The sequence below is a fragment of the Bison bison genome, unplaced genomic scaffold, assembly GCF_000754665.1.
Source record: "Bison bison bison isolate TAMUID 2011002044 unplaced genomic scaffold, Bison_UMD1.0 scf7180017864479, whole genome shotgun sequence".
Lineage (NCBI taxonomy): Eukaryota > Metazoa > Chordata > Mammalia > Artiodactyla > Bovidae > Bison > Bison bison.
Genome location: NW_011495039.1, coordinates 5,088,906 through 5,108,738, shown reverse-complemented (window position 1 = coordinate 5,108,738; position 19,833 = coordinate 5,088,906). Strand labels below are relative to the sequence as shown.

The 19,833-nt window shown below is 40.2% G+C and overlaps 1 protein-coding gene across 2 annotated transcripts in view; it reads right to left on the bottom strand.

Moving 5' to 3' along the window:
* Window positions 1–9,944: 9,944 nt before the first annotated feature.
* The window catches only part of BZW2 (basic leucine zipper and W2 domains 2), a 62,559-nt gene continuing 52,670 nt past the window's right edge, over window positions 9,945–19,833 (bottom strand). For both annotated transcript variants that reach the window (XM_010862169.1, XM_010862168.1), the window contains exons 11-12: window positions 11,168–11,290; window positions 9,945–10,415 (exon numbers count right to left, since the gene is read on the bottom strand). In XM_010862169.1, coding sequence (XP_010860471.1) covers window positions 10,387–10,415; window positions 11,168–11,290 — 152 coding nt within the window. In that variant the 3' untranslated portion in view covers window positions 9,945–10,386. The remainder of the gene's footprint in view (window positions 10,416–11,167; window positions 11,291–19,833) is intronic.

The following is a 19,833-nucleotide window of genomic DNA, read 5'->3' as shown; positions in this document are numbered from 1 at the left end:
GCCTAACTGAACAAAAACAGGTTGGGTACTGTGTGACTAGGCCCTTCTCAGGTGGCTCCTACTGAAGAATCCGCTTGCAATGCAGGAGATGCAGGCAGACATGGGTTTGATTCCTGGGTTGGAAGATCCCCTGGAGGAGGGCATGGCAACCCACTCCAGCATTCTTGTCTGGAGAATTCCAAGGACAGAGGAGCCTGGTGGGCCACAGTCCATGCGTCTCAAAGAGCTCCCCATGGATAACAAATATAAAGGCTAAACAAAATATGAAAAACAATTACTTGGAGGCATTGGAAAGTAACCAAAAAAAATCAGGGAGATAAAGGTACAGGCACAAAAAATGGGACAGTTGGCACTTGGAGGAAGAGAAGAACACCTGGTGAGTGTATCCCACTCCTCTTTATTCAAAAGAATAATATATATACATATATCCCATCACTTCATGGCAAATAGATGGGGAAACAGTGGAAACAATGGCTGACTTTATTTTTCTGGGCTCTAAAGTCACTGCAGGTGGTGATTGCAGCCATGAAATTAAGAGACGCTTACTCCTTGGAAGGAAAGTTATGACTGACCTAGATAGCATATTAAAAAGCAGAGACATTACTTTGCCAACAAAGGTCCATCTAGTCAAGGCTATGGTTTTTCCAGTGGTCATGTATGGATGTGAGAGTTGGACTATGAAGAAAGCTGAGTGCTGAAGAATTGATGCTTTTGAACTGTGGTGTTGGAGAAGACTCTTGAGAGTCCCTTGGACTGCAAGGAGATCCAACCAGTTCATCCTAAAGGAGATCAGTTCTGAGTGTTCATTGGAAGGACTGATGTTGAGGTTGAAACTCCAATACTTTGATCACCTCAGGCGAAGAGCTGACTCATTTGAAAAGACCCTGACTGACACTGGGTAAGATTGAGGGCAGGAGGAGAACAGGATGGCAGAGGATGAGATGGCTGGATGGCATCACTGACTCGATGGGCATGGGTTTGGGTGGACTCTGGGAGTTGGTGATGGACAGGGAGGCCTGGTGTGCTGCGGTTCATGGGGTCACAAAGAACTGGACACAACCGAGTGACTGAACTGAACTGAACTGAAGATAATTTGTAAGTAGGCCTACACCTCTAAAAATTATAAAAATTAGGGTTTTGGTTTTTGGTTTATAATGAAGAGAAATGGTACCAGATGAAAACTCAGCTATTCAGGAAAGAAGAAGGGCATCAGAAATGGCAAAATAAAGAGGTATAACACATGTTTTTCTTTAATAAAAAAAATGCTTATAACTATTTAAAATAAAAAGTGCTAATATTATATTCTATAGGTATAATGTCATTGATGGAATATATATGACAACAATTACACAAAGGATGGAGGAGAGGGTAGATAGGTCTATACAGTTATGAGGTATTTATATTTTATGCAAAATAAAACAATATTACCTCTAAGTAAACTAAAAATTTAAGATTGTCCATTTTGTTCCCTAGAGCTGTCACTAAAATATAAAGAGGTACAGCTAGAAAGGAATAGATAAATTAAAGTGGAATTCTAAAAAATATTCAATTAATTCTAAAAGTAGGCAGGAAAATGTAGAAAGAGGACTAAAGACAGAGGGGACAAATAGGAATACATTCTAAAATCGTAGACTTAAATTCAACTATATTAACAATGAACCAAGCCTTCCATTTAAAGGGCAGATTATTGAGATGGATTTTTCAAAAAGCAAGACTCAGTTATATTGTGAACAAGAGTCATGCTTTAAATATAAATGTACAGATTGAGAGGACATGAATGAAAAAAGATATGCCATACAAATATTAATAGTATTCCTTAAGAGGGTGGAGTGGCTGTACCATCAGATAAAGCAGATTTCAAGACAAGGATTATTACTAGAGGTAAAGAGGGACATTTTCGCTTTAGTCATGTCCAACTCTGTGCGACCCCATAGACGGCAGCCCGCCAGGCTCTGCCATCCCTGGGATTCTCCAGGCAAGAACACTGGAGTGAGTTGCCATTTCCTTCTCCAGTGCATGAAAGTGAAAAGTGAAAGGGAAGTCGCTCAGTCGTGTCCGACTCTTAGCAACCCCATGGACCGCAGCCTACCAGGCTCCTCCATCCATGGGATTTTCCAGGCAAGAGTACTGGAATGGGGTGCCATTGCCTTCTCCAATAATGAAAAATTGGACATTTCATCAGAAAGGCACTTTAATCATAAATGTATATACAACAGATAACAGAGCTTCCAGATATATGAAGCAAAGTAGGTCAAATTAAAGAGAGAAAGGGATAGTTTATAACCAGAGTTGATCTTAATACCCCTTTCTCAGAAATCGATGCAGCCACAGGGCAAAGAAATCATTAAAGAACATAACCTCTGAACACCACCAACCATCATGTTCTCATGGATATTTACAGAAAATTCCTGTAGATCAGACCTGCAGATCACACGCTATTGTCAAGAATATATGGCACTTTCATGAAGACAGACCAAACACTGGACTCTAAAACAAGTTTAAATCAACTTAAAGCTGTGAAATCATAGTGTATGAGTTCTCTGATCACAGTGAAATTAAACTAGAAAGTAGCAAACCATATTAGAAAAACTCAAATATCTGGAAAATGTAAAACACATTTGTAAATAGTTCACGGGCCATTGCCGCAGTTCATAATATTTCAGAAGTCATTTAGTAATGACTATGATGTGAAACATGCTTTGACGTGAACAGAAGACTAGAGCCTGTACTGGGCAAAGTAAACCCCTTTTCTAAAATCCATGGAAAAGCTTTAAGATTTGGTGAAAAAAAGAGAAATGATCAGATATTTCATTTGCTAATGACATTAGAATTTTAAAATCTTTATTTACAAGCCAGTTAGCCTAAATGTAATCCTCCTATCTAGACTCCTATATGCATGTACACATAACATTCATCTTTCCCTCTTCTGTTGCCCCTATATTCCTATGATCAGGAGATTATTTCAAGAATACTCATCTTCCAGTTCTATTTTATTTAGAAGAGCTGCTGCTCTTTACTACTAAACTTATTTCTATGCTTATTGATGGTAAGATATGATGAAGAAAAAAAATCTGAAAATACATTTTCATTTCATTGCTCAATAAGAACATAAGAAATTGAGGGAAAACTAGTTTCTAGAAGAACTATAACTTTTCAGAAGGTGTTTGTTCCCATGCATCTGGGAAATGAGTTCATACGGGATAGCAGCCACTTCCACAGCTTGGTCTGAGTTATGTAGTTACAGGGCATTGACATCCTCTATTTTCTTAAATCAGGAAAGAAGAAAAAAACAAAAACCAAAAACAAAACCCACTTACCCGAAGCATAGTGGGTCATCCTGCCCCCAAAGATATTTTCCAGTCTCTGATCCGGCCTTCAAAAATAGTGACCTCTATTGTCTCACTAACCCCTTACCTGTGCCAAAACCTGAAATTCTAATTGTCCTGCTACCTTCATGTCTTTTATAGATGTGTTTCAAGATAATCTGGTACCCGATTTTAAGTTAGGCTAGTGGTTTTTTAAACCTAACGGTGGATCAGAGTCACCAAAAGGGCTGGTTAAAATAGATCACTGGGTTGACCTATAGAGTTTCTGGAGTGGATCCTGAAATTTTCCATTTCTGCCTCCCTCCCAGATGATACTGCTGCTGCTGGTCTGAAGTCTACACTCAGAAAACCACTGGGCTTTCCTGTTCAAGAGGAAAGAGAATGCTAAGAAAGATTCCAGCATTTCCTCAAAGGCGTTTTTGTATTGCAAGAAGTCAAGACTGTCTGAATTTAGATTTTTCAAACTTTCTCATACTTCTTAAGAATACTTAAGGATTCAGGGAAGACAGGAGCTTGAGAGAGCTAGGGAAGAAATGATACAAATTCAGTAGCTTTTGAGTTAGTCTAAATTAAAGTCCCATTCTGTGAGGTTGGGTTGCTTCAACATGCCTATTCCTAAGGGTTTACAGATTAGCTAGCCCAGTGGTTCTCAACATGTGGTCACGGGTTCAGCAGGAACAGCATGACCTGGGAACTTGTTAGAAAATGCAAATCCTCAGGTCTTACCCCAGGTGTACTGCGTCAGAGACTCTGGAGCTGTTGTTTACAACCCATAATTAACAAGGCCTCCATGAGATTTTGAGCGACTCTCACTCACTCTGCCATGTGATCCAGGTGGTTTTCAGATAAAGTTTGAAAACCAGTAATCAAGTCCAGTTAGAGCTTCCCTCTCTTAGACCCATTCTAGGTCAGAGAGGGCAGGCTGAGGGGTTCACAGTTGGTCAATATCCACAATGTACTGGTGCAGATAGAGCCTGGTTAGACAATCCTCATGAGAAAGTATTTTTGCTACTTTTGGAAAAAAAAAAATAAAAGACAGGGTCAGATCATTTTGTAAATTATGGCCCCACATTTTACTGGCTCTGCTTCAATAGTTTTACTGGCTTTGCTTCAATAGAATGCCGCAATCAATAGTCATGGATTTCTGTCTAGCTCATTAATTCAAATTCTTACTAAGGAGCAGTCAGACTATGGTCCCAAAGCTGAACTTTTCAAAGAAGATATAGGAACACATTAGGATGAATTTATGATCAACCCTTTAAAAAGGAATTCTTAATGCACATTTGTTCATTTATTCATTCAAACATTTTTCAAACACCAACTTCCTGCCAAGCTATGCTGAATGGCAATACAGAGGTAAGCAAAGTACAACCCACCTCCTTTACTGAAGATCTAGCGGACTGCAGATGGCTGCACAGGAGTGGACTTTGGTAACCATCTGGCTCTGTGGCTGTCAGTGTGGTCCTGACTGGTGTCAGGTGTTTCAAGGATCACTGAGAAGTTGTCCTCAGGCCTTGCGCCACACCTACTGAGCAGGGAGGTGAGATCAGCAATCAATTTTCAGTCATTTGGGTGCCCCTGATGCATGCTGAGATTTAAGAACCCACAGTCTAGCCTAATTATATTTACCTTTCTCAGGTCACAGACATAAGAATCTGAGCATCTGATGAAAACAGTCTTACTTTTCACTTTGGATGTTGTGAACTGTGAGGGCCCAGTTTAAGGACTGATCTCGTACAAGCCTTTATTTTACAATTAAGCAGAGTAAATACCAAGAGTTGAGCAAACTCGGGGAGATAGTGAAGGACAGGGAAGCCTGGCATGTTGCAGTTCATGGGGTCACAAAGAGTTGGACATGACTTAACAACGGAACAAGTGACTTACTATTTAAGTTAATCAACTAATTAATGACAGAATGGTCCTCTAAGCTCAAACCAACCAATTCCAAATTCATTTCTCTATTCCTCTATTTACACAGAAGGAAAAGCCAAAATATGGGTACAAGAACACCCAATTCCTGGTCACAGGAATCTATGATGTCATTATCTATCCTGCCCATATAAAATGCAACTAGTCCTTCAGAGAAGGCAGGCGTAGTTTGTTTTTTTTTTTTGGTAATGACTACTCTAAGGAAATACATGCGATTTCCAAAATGATCTCTGACGAGCAGAAATGTGCCTAGGAATTCTTTTCTGTGTTAAAAGAAAACAGGGCAACATTTTGGCTCAGTAAAAAAAGTGTCCTCATGTTTCCTATGTTTTTGCTGAAAGAGCTGGGTATTACTGTCTGTAGATTGACAGGGTCCACTTAATCACATACCAGAAAAGAACTCAACATAGAAACTGACGACGAAACTAGGTAAAGTTAAACAAAAGAAGGCCTAAGTGAACTGATCCTATATGCAGTCACTTCAAACACAGGGGAAATGAACCTACGCTGTCAGAACTCAGGATGACGATCTACCTACAGGAGGGAGCGGTGGAGGCTGGGAGGGCGCGTCCTCTAGGACTGTGCTCACGTGCATGGTCTTCACTGCAGCCCTGCTCACACAGGTGTGCTTAGCTTCTATTCAGTCCACAGATTCCATTTTCCTTTCTTATATGTAAGTACACAGTTGAAACACACACAAAACAAGGTGTTCTAAGGATGCAAAGATTAGCTCTAAAAAGTTGTTTTTCCTGGAAGAAATATTTTAATCCCATGGAGGTGTCAAGACATCTATCACAAGGAACCCTGAAGTTAGTAATTTTTCAGAAGAACTTGGTGTAAAGAAATAATTGCCTGTAGCCATGTTGGACCTGATGTATTTCCAGAAGCTGCTTTTCTTGGCTTAATAAGATATTCTCCATACTGCCAATGCAGGGGGCCCAGGTTCAACCCCTGGTGACAGAACTAGATCCCACGTGCTGCAAATAAAGATTCTGTGTGCTACAAAAAGACCTGGTGCAGCCAAATAAAGATTTTTTAGAAATGCAAATTCAAAAGTAAGACTCCCTTGTGTTAAAATTATTCAAATCCCTTGACCCAAATTCCATTTCTATTTTTTTCTGAATAACCATAGATGAACAAAACCTTATGTCAGAATATTTTAAACGGTTATTTTTAAAAGCAAAACATTTAAAGACACTTTGAACATAAAGAGTAGTAATTGAACTTACATTGAACATAAAGAGTATTATATTATGCTCCATCCATACCAAGGATAATTATACATATTTTAAAATCATATACTTGAAGGATAGTTATTGACGTGGCAAAATGGTATCAAACACTACTTAATAAAGAGCAGGATAAAAATGGTACAGAATAGACTTAACTTTTTAAAGAATTAACAAAGCCATATTTGTAAAAAATATAAAAACATTTAAAAAACGTAAAAACTAAGTTCCCAACAAGCCATGGGGCAACTTGCCCCCCACTGCACTACAACTACCGAGCCTGTGCTCTGGAGCCTGCTCGCCACGATGAAAGATCCCGCAGGCCCCAATGAAGACCCAATGCAGCCAGATAAAAAAATATAAAAGATATTTCCTACATTGTCTCTTAGTGCTTTCATTAACATTAGTTTTAATCTATTCAGATTAAAAACTCTAACATACAGTTTTCATCTAACTAGAAACGATTTTAGTATGTATTAATAGAGACTAATAGTAAGACTAATTAATAGAGATTGACACTACTGTGGTCACCAGCCTCCAAGAGAGCGCTCGCGTCTCCCCGCTGTCTGGAAGTCACACCTCATGTAGCCCCCTTCCGCACTGTACCTGAGTTGGTCTGTGCCACCAGTAGAACCTGACAGTATGGTAGGTCACTTCAAATACTTAGCCCTTCCAGGGCTGCCTTTCTCACACCACTCATTCTGGGGAAAGCCAGGGGTTATGCCATGAAGACTCTCAGGCAACCTAAGTAGAGGACCTGTGGTAAGGGACACGCGTCTATAGCGAAACGTCACCAAGGAACTGAGGTCCACCAATCCTTGCTTTGGGGCCGCATCCCACAGGCCCCACACTCACCCAGCCTCAAGACTGAAGAAAGAGCTCCAAGGCAGCAACAGGGACATTAATGTTTTAATGGATGGGGGAGCTTATTTATCTGAAGCAGGATCCTGGAGCAACACCCCATCAAGTCGATAGACAGCAGCAAAGACACCAGGGCAAGACGTGCAGTCTTTGGTACCAGGGGACAAAGGGAGGTTACCAGTTACAAGGGAACTGACATCAGGTGTGCTCATCAGTTACCAGGAAAACCAGCAGAAAGGCCGCTCCTTTTAAACTGAGTAGAGGGGTCTGATCTAATGATTAGAACAATCAGCACCTGGGGCCTGGCGCAAGGAGGCATTTACAGATTAGACTCTATGACTAAGACAGAAGGTCAGTCATGTGATGAGGGTGTAGACGAGGCTGGGACTTATTGAGCAGGGGTTCCCTGGTGGTGGCTCAGACGTAAAGAATCTGGGGCCCAGGTTTGATCCCTGGGTTGGGAAGATCTCCTGGAGGAGGGCCTGGCAACCCACTCCAGTATTCTTGCCTGGAGAATCCCATGCACAGAGGAGCCTGGCAGGCTACAGTCCACGGGGTTGCCAAGAGTGGGACACGACTGAGCCACTAACACTTTCTTTTCCCCAGCCTAGACCTGGCCACACAGTAGGAGGTGAGAGGCCAACAAGCAACAGAAGCTTTGTCTTCACAGTTACTGCCTGAGCTCTGCTTCCTGCTCAATGAGCTCAATAAATGTAACGCACTTGAATTATTCTGAAGCCCCGCCCCTGCCCCCGTATCCGTGGAAAAATTGTCTTCCAGGAAACTGGTCTCTGGTTCCAAAGTGGTTGGGGACTGCTGATGTGGACAGAGCAAGAGAGCAGCCATCTTGAGTGGCCTGATCTTAAAACCACCGTCAGCTTGGAAGCAATGCTGCCTCAGAGGACTGCATGCCCCACCAACAGCTTGACTGCAACCTCAGGACAGGTCAAGCTGGAGGCCACCCTGCTGAGCTGCTCATGGATCCAAATCACAGAAACTGATAGGATAAATGTCTGTTGTTTAAAGTTGCTAAATGTAGGGATAATCTGCTGTGTAGCAATAGATAACTAATGCAATTAGTTGTATAATTAGGACAAGTTTTACTTTTAAAAAGTAAAAGAGACACTTGTCTTTCAGAGAAAGAAAGGGCTTTGGTTTGAGGCTTCTGTAAGTTTTTGCTGATAGGTATCCTTCTTCTCCCCCATGACTGTGCATACCTGCTCAGTCACCTCAGTCGTGTCTGACTCTTCGAACCCATGGACTGTAGCCCATCATGTTTCTGTCCACGGGATTTTTCAGGCAAGAATACTGGAGTGGGTTGCCATTTTTCTTCTCCAGGGGATCTTCCTGACCCAGGGATTAAACCATCTCTGGCATCGCCAGCATTGCAGTCAGCTTCTTTACTGCTGAGCCACCCAGGGAGCCCCTCACCCATGATTACTTACCTGAAAATCACTATCTTAAGCTCTGTTTGGAAAAAATATTATGTGTTAGAAAACATTAAGTAGTTTATATGGTAGAAAACTGACTTCCCAGATGTTTGCTCAGTAGAAGTGCTACTGAAGCTTCTTGAAAAACCTTCTGATTGAACTGTAGAAACATACATTTTATTATAATTTGACAGCAGAAAATAGGGACAAAAGGGCACAGGTGTGGAACTCAGTAACGGGACTTTTAGCTCCATCTTGGTCACTAACTTGGTCACTAAGACCTAGGACAGTAGGTCTCAGTGTGGATACTTTGGAAACAGTGGGGTTAAAGTCAAATATCTTCTTCACACATCTTACTCAAGATCCGTAAAATGACAGGGAACATGCTGATTTAAACTTAAATCTAAAATACATAAAAGTTGACATATGAAATTGTTATTACAAATTGAATGTAATTTTCAATATTTTAATCTTTATCTGAATCTGTCAAAACATCAGAGATGAAGATTTAACTTGCAGAGTGTGCCTGCCATGTATACTAATTGGCAATCAGGACTTGTCAAATTAGTTTGCCAAGTTTGCTTTCAATAAAAATTATTCACTTTTTTCATTTCAAATAAACACATTGAATATGCACTCTATGATGTGAATACCATTTAACTTCATAATTCTCATTTTTAGATAGGCAGAAGGAGGGGCAGATGGAGGCTTGCCATGAACTAATGGACTGGAAGAAATAAGATGCAGACTGAAAGGAAAAACCAGAATGAAAGAGGAGCATTTTCCAGGAGAACAATCTTAGGAAAGAGTATATAAGCGCCCCCTGGGGTATGCTAGTCACTTCAAGGGGCTGTAAAGCTCTTTATCCTATGACTTCTAATTATTCTTGTCCTTTTTATTTCCTGCATAATGAAAATGACACCCTCACACGCAGATAATATTATTATTATCAATTCATGGCATTGGTGCTAGTGTGCCTATACTTTTGGGTGGATTTCTATTACACTACAAAGGTAAGTGAAATATATTCACCAGTGATACAAGGAGTAGAAGTGCTTTGATCGACAAGAACCATTCAGCATTTTGGATGGGAAAGAAAGCCTGACACTGAAATGTCATCTGTACAGAAGTCAGGACAGTAAAGAAATAAAAGCGTTGAAAATATAAGCCCAGATTTTTAAAAAGCCATTTATTTTAAAAAACTGGTTTGTCAAATCACATACACGAGCAGATACACAACTACCAAAGTGGCCCTGTAATAGACACCAGTGGGGCGTTCACCACATAGTACCTGAAAAATACAGCTAAAAAAAGGGGAGTCTGTGGAGTATTTCGCCTCAGATACCTACTGGACTCCCTGTTGAATGGCTTTAAGTTAGCGAATAGTGAGTGAGAGGTAGAGTCCCAAGTATAATCGCTGATGCCTCAGGGCTCCATTTAAAAACAAAACAAAACAAAAAACCATTTCCCCCTCGGCAAAAGGGAAGCCTATCCTATTTTTTTTTTTTTTTTCCTTTGTGAAAACGGAAGCCAAGTTTCTCTTCTCAAATGGCTCAGCATTCCCAATAAAAGTGTTGTGTGGTGACCAGGGTATTGTGCTTCTGGAGCCACCTAATTCTCTTCACCTTCAGATTCAGATTCTACGAGAGAAGAGAGAGACAAGTCAGGTCGTTTTCTTCTGAGACTGTTAAACGAGGTCAGGAAATAGTTTCTATTCTTATCTCCCTGTCCCCTAAAAAAAGACATTTTTGCCTGGGTGTCCATTGACGAAGAGACTCATAGGGCAGAAAGCAAACTTTTTGATTTTTAAATGAAATTGACTTTCTAAAAAGGCAACATACTCAGAAATATTACTGGTGACTATAACTACTTGGATCATCAACTTCTCATGCCTAGTTGGATTAAGTCTCATCATTATTGCTCTTCCAACTTGTATTCCCACTTTAAGCACGTAAGCACGTCAACCAGTAAAGGCACTATAAAAAATTTATACAATCCTATAAATGTAATTATTTTTTTCCTTTCACATCTGATTATTTCTTCCTCTTTGTCCTCCACTAGGGATAATTTCATGCATTGGAGAAGGCAACCCACTCCAGTGTTCTTGCCTGGAGAATCCCAGGGACGGGGGAGCCTGGTGCGCTGCTGTCTGTGGGGTTGCACAGAGTCAGACACAACTGATGCGACTTAGCAGCAGCAGGGATAATTTAAGAGATTTTGTTTTGTTTATCATGCAGATATTTTCATTGCCTTGATTCAGAAATGAAGGCTCAGAACTTCAGTTTTACAAAGCCAAAAAAAAAAAAAAAATCTGTGGAGGGAGGAGCTATTTTGAATTACAGTGAGAAAGGACCCGCTAAATGGCCACCAGGGCCGTTAAATACAATCATACCTTCTTCTGCGTTTTGTAACCACTCCACAAATTTCTTCATCTGGTCAAGGAAAACACTTTTGCCTTTGGCAACATGTGCTTCTTTGTACCACTTCAGTATCGCTTCTTCACTCAGCACATCAGCTGCAATTTCAAATCAAACATTTCAAAGTTATTACATACATATCATGTTTCAAAGCAAGTTCATGTCTTACAGTTTAATAGAAAGCAATCACTTCAAATATTAAAATTCTGTTATAAAAGAAACGCATATTGAAACTTATCAGAAGACAAGAACCAAGCTTGTTTCCACACAGCACAGTGTCCTGAGTATGTTGGCAGTTCGGGTGGTGATGTTGTTTAGTTGCTCAGTGATGTCGAACTCTTTTGTGACCCCACAGACTGTAGGCTTTTCTGTTCATGGGATTTCCCAGGCAAGAATTCTGTAGTGGGTTGCCATTCCCTTCTCCAGGGGACCTTCCTGACCCAAGGATGGAAGCCTTGTCTCCTGCATTAGCAGGTGGGATCTTTACTTCTGAGCCACTGGGGAAGCCCAGTAGATAGGACTGTCAGTACTTTAGTGATGATGGTGAGGCTGGGACTTGGAAATCTTAGAGTGTTAATTTGCTGGGAGGAAACTGGGTTATTTTGCCAATGAATCAGCAATTCTAGCATTTCAGAATACCCTTTGTCCTGCCAGTTTCAAACACATCTTGATTAAGCAGCGACCTCAAATGACTGGTCTTTTAAGGGGATTTACTTTAGGAGAAAAAAAGGGCAAACGAAAAAATATATATTGTAGATAGAATGCAATAATGATAATATTAATGATTAAATATAAAGATGAGCTTCCTGGGTATACCATGGGACCAATATACACAGAATCCAAAGTTCTACATCATTCTATTGCTGTCCTAAATTTATTTTCCCACAATATCTAAATCACATGAGTTTCCTTATACACTATTCAGAGAGAAAGACGTGTTAGACAGACTTCCTACAGGCTTTTAAGAGAAAGTGTTATCTATTAAATGCTGCTGCTGCTAAGTCGCGTCAGTCGTGTCCGACTCTGTGCGACCCCATAGACGGCAGCCCACCAGGCTCCCCTGTCTCTGGGATTCTCCAGGCAAGAACACTGGAGTGGGTTGCCATTTCCTTCTCCAATGCAGGAAAGTGACAAGTGAAAGTGAAGTTGCTCAGTCATGTCCGACTCTTTGCGACCCCATGGACTGCAGCCCACCAGGCTCCTCTGTCCATGGGATTTTCCAGGCAAGAGTACTGGAGTGGGGTGCCATTGCCTTCTCCGTATCTATTAAATATCTACTACCTAAAACTCTAAATTCCACAAATATACCTTGATACTCTGAAGTTATCATTAATTCAGAATAGTTAATGTTAAGAATAGAAAGGGGAATGTGGAAACAATAGCCTACATACTTTGCCAATGTTGTAATGGGTTGTCTTTTGGGGTTTTGGAGTGTGAAATGAAATAGAAAGCATATACCCAATCCATTGCAAATGCTGATAAATCATTCTAACGATGTTTTTGTAGTTAAAATATACCTTTAACTTATAAAAACAAGAGAAATGATTTGATATTGTTTTCATTCATAATATCACTGATCTTTTCATAACAAAAGTCTTGTTTTTTAAAATTAATAACTGGCTCTCAGATTCAATTGAAGAGATTAAATTGACTAAAAATGCACATGATTGGTTTTAGAAAATATAAAAGTGTGTTTTATTTTTTATTTTGATCATTAAATACACTACGTTTTGCAAAGGAAGATAGAAATCTGGGTTTATTCATTTATAAGGACTAGACTTAGAAATTATAATTAAGAGTCCTAAGGAATTACTCTTAGCTTCTAGTCTTTGAGTTTCTCATGTTTCCAGCTCTGCACTCTCCACTCACAATGATGAAAGAACTTTCCTAGCTCTGGCCATCAAAGCCCAGTTTTCATAGCCATAGGAAGAAGATGGTTCACAACTCGAGGAAGTGATTTGTTACTGGGTAAGAACGCTTTGCAGAAAATTTCCAGGAACACTAATTATCTCAAACATGCATTTTAAAAGTCCTTTTTATAGAATTTGTTTTTATGACATCTTTAACATGCCTGTGATTTATACTACTAACTTCCAAACTGTTTTCATCATGTTCTCCTATTAGCAAGACAATTTTGAGCACATACACTCCCAACATATGTATATTTTTTGGTTTACAAACTATATGCATGTACTAACAACTACTGTTCATGGGGTTCTCAAGGCAAGAATACTGAAGTGGTTTGCCATTCCCTTCTCCAGTGGACCACATTCTGTCAGACCTCTCCACCATGACCCTCCTGTCTTGGGTGGCCCCACATGGCATGGCTTAGTTTCATTGAGTTAGACCTAACAGAAGCAGAAGATATTAAGAACAGGTGGCAAGAATACACAGAAGAACTGTACAAAAATGATCTTCACGACCCAGATAATCACGATGGTATGATCACTCACCTAGAGCCAGACATCCTGGAATGTGACGCCAAGTGAGCCTTAGAAAGCACCACTACGAACAAAGCTTGTGGAGGGGATGGAATTCCAGTTGAGCTATTTTAAATCCTGAAAGATGATGCTGTGAAAGTGCTGTACTCAATATGTCAGCAAATTTGGAAAACTCAGCAGTGGCCACAGGACTGGAAAAGGTCAGTTTTCATTCTAATCCCAAAGAAAGGCAATGCCAAAGAATGCTCAAACTACCGCACAATTGCATTTATCTCATACACTAGTAAAGTCACGCTCAAAATTCTCCAAGCCAGGCTTCAGCAATATGTGAACCATAAACTTCCAGATGTTCAAGCTGGTTTTAGAAAAGGCAGAGGAACCAGAGATCAAATTGCCAACATCTGCTGGATCATGGAAAAAAGAAGAGAGTTCCAGAAAAACATCTATTTCTGCTTTATTGACTGTGCCAAAGCCTTTGACTGTGTGGATCACAATAAAGTGTGGAAAATTCTGAAAGAGATGGGAATACCAGACCACCTGACCTGCCTCTTGAGAAACCTATATGCAGGTCAGGAAGCAACAGTTAGAACTGGACATGGAACAACAGACTGGTTCCAAATAGGAAAAGGAGTACATCAAGGCTGTATATTGTCACCCTGCTTATTTAACTTATATGCAAAGTACATCATGAGAAATGCTGGGCTGGAAGAAGCACAGCTGGAATCAAGATTGCCGGGAGAAATAATCAAATAACCTCAGATATGCAGATGACACCACCCTTATGGCAGAAAGTGAAGAGGAACTAAACAGCCTCTTGATGAAAGTGAAAGAGAGTGAAAATGTTGGCTTACAGCTCAACATTCAGAAAACGAAGATCATGGCAATTGGTCCCATCACTTCATGGGAAATAGATGGGGAAACTGGAAACAGTGTCAGACTTTATTTTTTTGGGCTCCAAAATCACTGCAGATGGTGATTGCAGCCATGAAATTAAAAGACACTTACTCCTTGGAAGGAAAGTTATGACCAACCTAGATAGCATATTTAAGAGCAGAGATATTACTTTGCCAACAAAGGTCCATTTAGTCGAGGCTATGGTTTTTCCAGTGGTCATGTATGGATGTGAGAGTTGGACTGTGAAGAAAGCTGAGCGCCGAAGAATTGATGCTTTTGAACTATGGTGTTGGAGAAGACTCTTGAGAGTCCCTTGGACTGCAAGGAGATCCAACCAGTCCACCCTAAAGGAGACCAGTCCTGGGTGTTCATTGGAAAAGACCCTGAGGCTGGGAGGGATTGGGGGCAGGAGGAGAAGGGGATGACAGAGGATGAGATGGCTGGATGGCATCACCGACTCGATGGACATGAGTTTGAGTGAACTCCAGGAGTTGGTGATAGACAGGGAGGCCTGGTGTGCTGCAGTCCATGGGGTTGCCAAGAGTCAGACACTACTGAGCGACTGAACTGAACTGAACAACTACTACTGTTAACGTTATAAAATAAAATATAGAATTAAAGGGAAATTCTATTTTTTCTTCTCACATAATAAATCATGTTATGATACAATGTACAGGTTGCAAAGGCGACAGAGTGTAGCTTAGTGACACTCTGTCTCGTGTCTTCCTTATGAAGGTTGAGAGCTCACTCCTGCATTTGATTGCCCCACAGAGGCCAAAAGAGACCATGCAAGTACTAGAATCCTTGTTGGTGACTGTGCTTGTGAAAAGGACTGTACATGACAGGTAAAACTTACCAGATATATCATCTACTGAAAAATCAGAACAACTTTGTGCAGAGCTGAGCTCGTGGAAGAATTTAATAATAAACACCTGCTGCAAGACCAAATTTCTAGGGAAATAAATGATAAAGAAGGGACAGAAGCAATGACACAGGGCAACTTTGAGGCAAAGTGTGAATATCAAAAAGAAAGTTAACTTTTGTGTAGGAAAAAATCTAATCACAAATGGAAGGAGCTCCTTGACAAATGTAGGAGAGAGAGAACTTGTGTTTTCCACTAAGGAAAAGTAGGGAGAAGAGTTCATTATAACCGGGAGATGGAGATGACAAAGTGTTGGGATCTCCCCCAACTACCTACTAGGAATACAGACAATCAGTAAAAGTACAGTAAGAAAGGAGACTTTCCACAGTTGTACTAGGGCCCCTCATATTACAGTGCGTTTCTCTCCCTTCTATGTGGCCAACTTCTTCATCACCTCTGGGAAAATTCTCTGGTCCCTTGAGAGCCTTCCCTTTTCCTTCACCAAGTTAGCTTCAGCTCTGAGTTAGGGGCCCCTCTGCTGTCATCCTTCCACTTCTCATCATCATTTATTGGTACTAGCCTTATTTTTGCCACTGATATGGTGATTATAGGAGAGGAAAATGGCAACCCACTGCAGTATTCTTGCCTAGAAAATACCACAGGCAGTGGAGCCTGCCAGGCTACAGTCCATGGCGTCGCAAAGAATCAGACATGACTGAGTGAATGAATACACAGACACATTGTGATTATAATTTTGGATTTTCTTCTATACTCTGAAATCCAGGCAGTCAGGGACTATTTTGTTCATCTCATTTCCAGCATTTAACATAAGACTTGACAGCTAGTTTGCACTCAGTTCATGTATAATAAATAACCTGATAAGAAAAACTAAATATGTCTCAATGTGTAGAATTTTAGTTCAAAATTTGGGTTTTCACGAGGGTCAAAGAGACAATATCCTAAGAGTGTTATGACAACTGCACAGTGTTAGGTGATGTCAGTTATTTAAATATTTAAGTTGAAAACGATGTCACTTGAAACATAAAATTCAGTACTTTTTATGAGCAGTGTCATATAGGGACATGAGTCAAATATAATTTACCCTAAGAAAGCTGGGACTATATGTGAGAAGGTCAAAAATCTCTTAGAATAAGAAACTTCTTTTAGAAAAATGTGTGTGAGGAACAGAATTTAATCTAAGATATATCCACAAACAATAAAAGCCATAATAGAGATACTAACAGTACTTGAGGCGGTAGTTTTATATTTTTCCAAACCTACATGCTGAGAATACAGTACCTAGCTTTAGGAAGAAAGAAATTTATTTTAGAAAGTGAATACTGCAATGTTAGAAAAGTAGTGAGGCACTTACTGTTTTCCTTACTGCCTTAGAAATATAAAAATCTAGATTCTAGTACAAAATGTAAATCTTCAGTAAGTGACCAATCACCACTTTCTCCTTTCATTGCTGCAAAGCATTACTCAAAGTTTATTCACTTTCATTCCACTATTTTTTTTCTATAAAATATATAAAAATAAAAATTTTAATAATGGCATTCTTTTAAGCAATTAGGTTTCCAGAGGGGACATAGGGAGTCATATCCCACAGTTTCTGTTATCCTCAAGTTCTAGCAATACAGGAAGATGAGTGTATGTAATAGAGATATTCGGAGAAGGCAGTGGCACCCCACTCCAGTACTCTTGCCTGGAAAATCCCATGGACGGAGGAGCCTGGTAGGCTGCAGTCCATGGGGTCACGAAGAGTCGGACATGACTGAGCGACTTCTAAAATGGGAAAGGAGAAATGATTTCCATTACATTTTTGAAAACTGGCTTTAAAGCAAAATGTAAAGGGCTTCCCATCACTAGATAAAAGAAGCAGACAAAACACTACTTGATATTTATAAAATGTATATGTGTATATGGAATTAATGGTTAAGCATAATCTTAACCATGTTACTATAGTTCACGGGATTTGTCACTTCTGGCATTCAATAAACATCCTTTAGATCAATCAGTGATCTGAGACCAACAGTCATAGCATCACCTGGAAATTTGTTAAAAGGGAAATCTGAGGGCCCAAGGCTGGACCCACTGAATCAGAATCCTTGGGGAATCTGTTTTAACAAGCTCCCCCGGTGATTCACACGCACACAGGCACTGGAAAAGGAGTGTTTTAACAAACACAGTCCTCAAGTCTTCCTAGGCATATGAAACACAGGACAAGAACATCCAAATCCATAGAAAGACAGAGGAAATATTTGTCTACTGGTGCACGAGTGTTTGCTGAATGAAATAAGGCAAAGGTAAAAACTACTATAAAAAGGAAGGTAAACACAGTAACTCTCTTAACAGTCATAAAGAACAACCGTTCCTCAGGGATTCCATGTTCTCAAGAGAAAGAAATGCAATTATTTTATTCAGAAAAACAGCCTATATGTATAATTTTGTGGAAAATTGTGAAGTTACTTAGAAAATGATATTCAGTTTTAACTTTTCAGTAAAATATAGTTTAGGTTTCTATTTGCAAGTTTCCTGACTTCATTTCCAAAAACAGCTGGGCCAGAATAGAACTGATGCTGACACTTATCTTCCCATGTTCCCTTGGGCCTGCTCATGCTCACCAGACTGTACTAACTGAAACAATCTATTTAAAAGCTGACCACCTGGTTAATCTACTGCCTAAGGAACAGCTAATGCCTCTTCTTTGTACTTCTTGGTGCCCCTTCCTTGGCTATAATGCCAGGCCACTGTTCCTTAGCGTTTGGGGCTGAAAAATAGGAAATAACTCAAAGCCGCCAGTTTTGCTAGCTGTTAGTGGTTTGTTATAAAAAGTGTAATGGGGAAAGTTGCTGATATTCATTAACAGTTAAAAAGAGAAATCTGAAGAATAGGACGTTAAAAGTTAATATGCCACCTAAATGCCTTTACTGATTAGTAAGTAGTTTGTCTTGGGCACTGGGCACCACAGGTATGTTTGCCATGGGACCTGCAGGTCTGGTTCTGATGGGTCGCCTAGCATTAAGACATTGCTATCTCATGACCTGGGGTATCATGTAAACCCTAGTTTTAGGACGTTGCTATCTCACAACCATATCCAAGCGAGTCTAAGACAGACCTGGCCCCCCCCCCCCCAAAAACAAAAACATCTTTTACTGAACTTCAAATGGGACTCTGCAGTCATCACAGTCTCCCACTGACACAAAAAATTGTGCCCGAATACCTTAGTGCTGAGAAAGCAAAAATATCACCCACACACTTGTGGGCAAGATGAATGCATTTGAAGAATCTGGAGAGCCAATTAAAACTCTGTGAAATGCTATCATGCATTTTTTCCCAAATAGCTAGCAACCGATGATGTAAAATTTTTACATTCCAAACTGTCATTCAAAACAGACAAATTTAAGAACGCATCAAAAAGCAAAGAAACATTTGACTGGTACTCATTTATGTATTTGCTGTGTGCGTGTCTGTTAGTCGCTCGGTTGTGTCTGACTCTTTGTGATGTCATGGACTGTAGCCTGCCAGGCTCCTCTATCCCTGGAATTTTCCAGGCAAGAAAACTGGAGTGGGTTGCCATTCCCTTCTCCATGGGATCTACCAGACCCAGGGATTGAACTCGTGTTTCCTGCACTGCAGGCGGATTCTTTACCGTCTGAGCCACCAGGGAGGTCCATTAGTTTATACTTTAGTTTTCTTCTGTGTTATGCCATTTAAGATACCAGTAATTCTAATAAACATTTCATCATGTTCAAAATGTATCATTGTTTAAATGCTCCCGCCCCACCCCCCCTCATAAAACTACACAAAGCTATACCAAAGAATAGTCTAGGATCATTTTTTAAAAATATACTATAGGTATAGACATTGAGATCAGTTAAAACCCTAGAGCATTCATTTTTTAATAAACTGGCAGTACCAGTTGTCATGGCAACCTAATCCTTATAAACACAATGAACAGACAGTAAATGTGAAAATCTAAAAATAGTCATTTCCTGGGCAAACAGGAGACTGGTTGAGCCAAATCACTAAAACACAAAGTTTAAAGCTAATTTAGAACCAGCTTGATGGTATCTGAAAGGTTTGAACATGCTTCTGGTGATCACTGTTGTTAGAACTAATCCTTACAATTCGAACACAGACCTTCTTTTTAGTAATTACAGTCTTTTTCACCACCCTCCCTTCCCACTTCCCAAAATTATAAGTTCATCACCAGTCTTCTAGCCATTTCCATCAATGAGAAGTGCACAGGGGCCTAATCAGACCGGGACCTGGGGCCACAGACGTCTATGGGGTTCATATTAATACCTTCTCTCTCTACATAATGTGGCTGCCTCACTAAAATTCAGAGATGAGCAGAAACCCATGTCCCCCTCTGCATCACCCCTTCAGATCAGATCAGTCGCTCAGTCGTGTCCGACTCTTTGTGACCCCGTGAATCGCA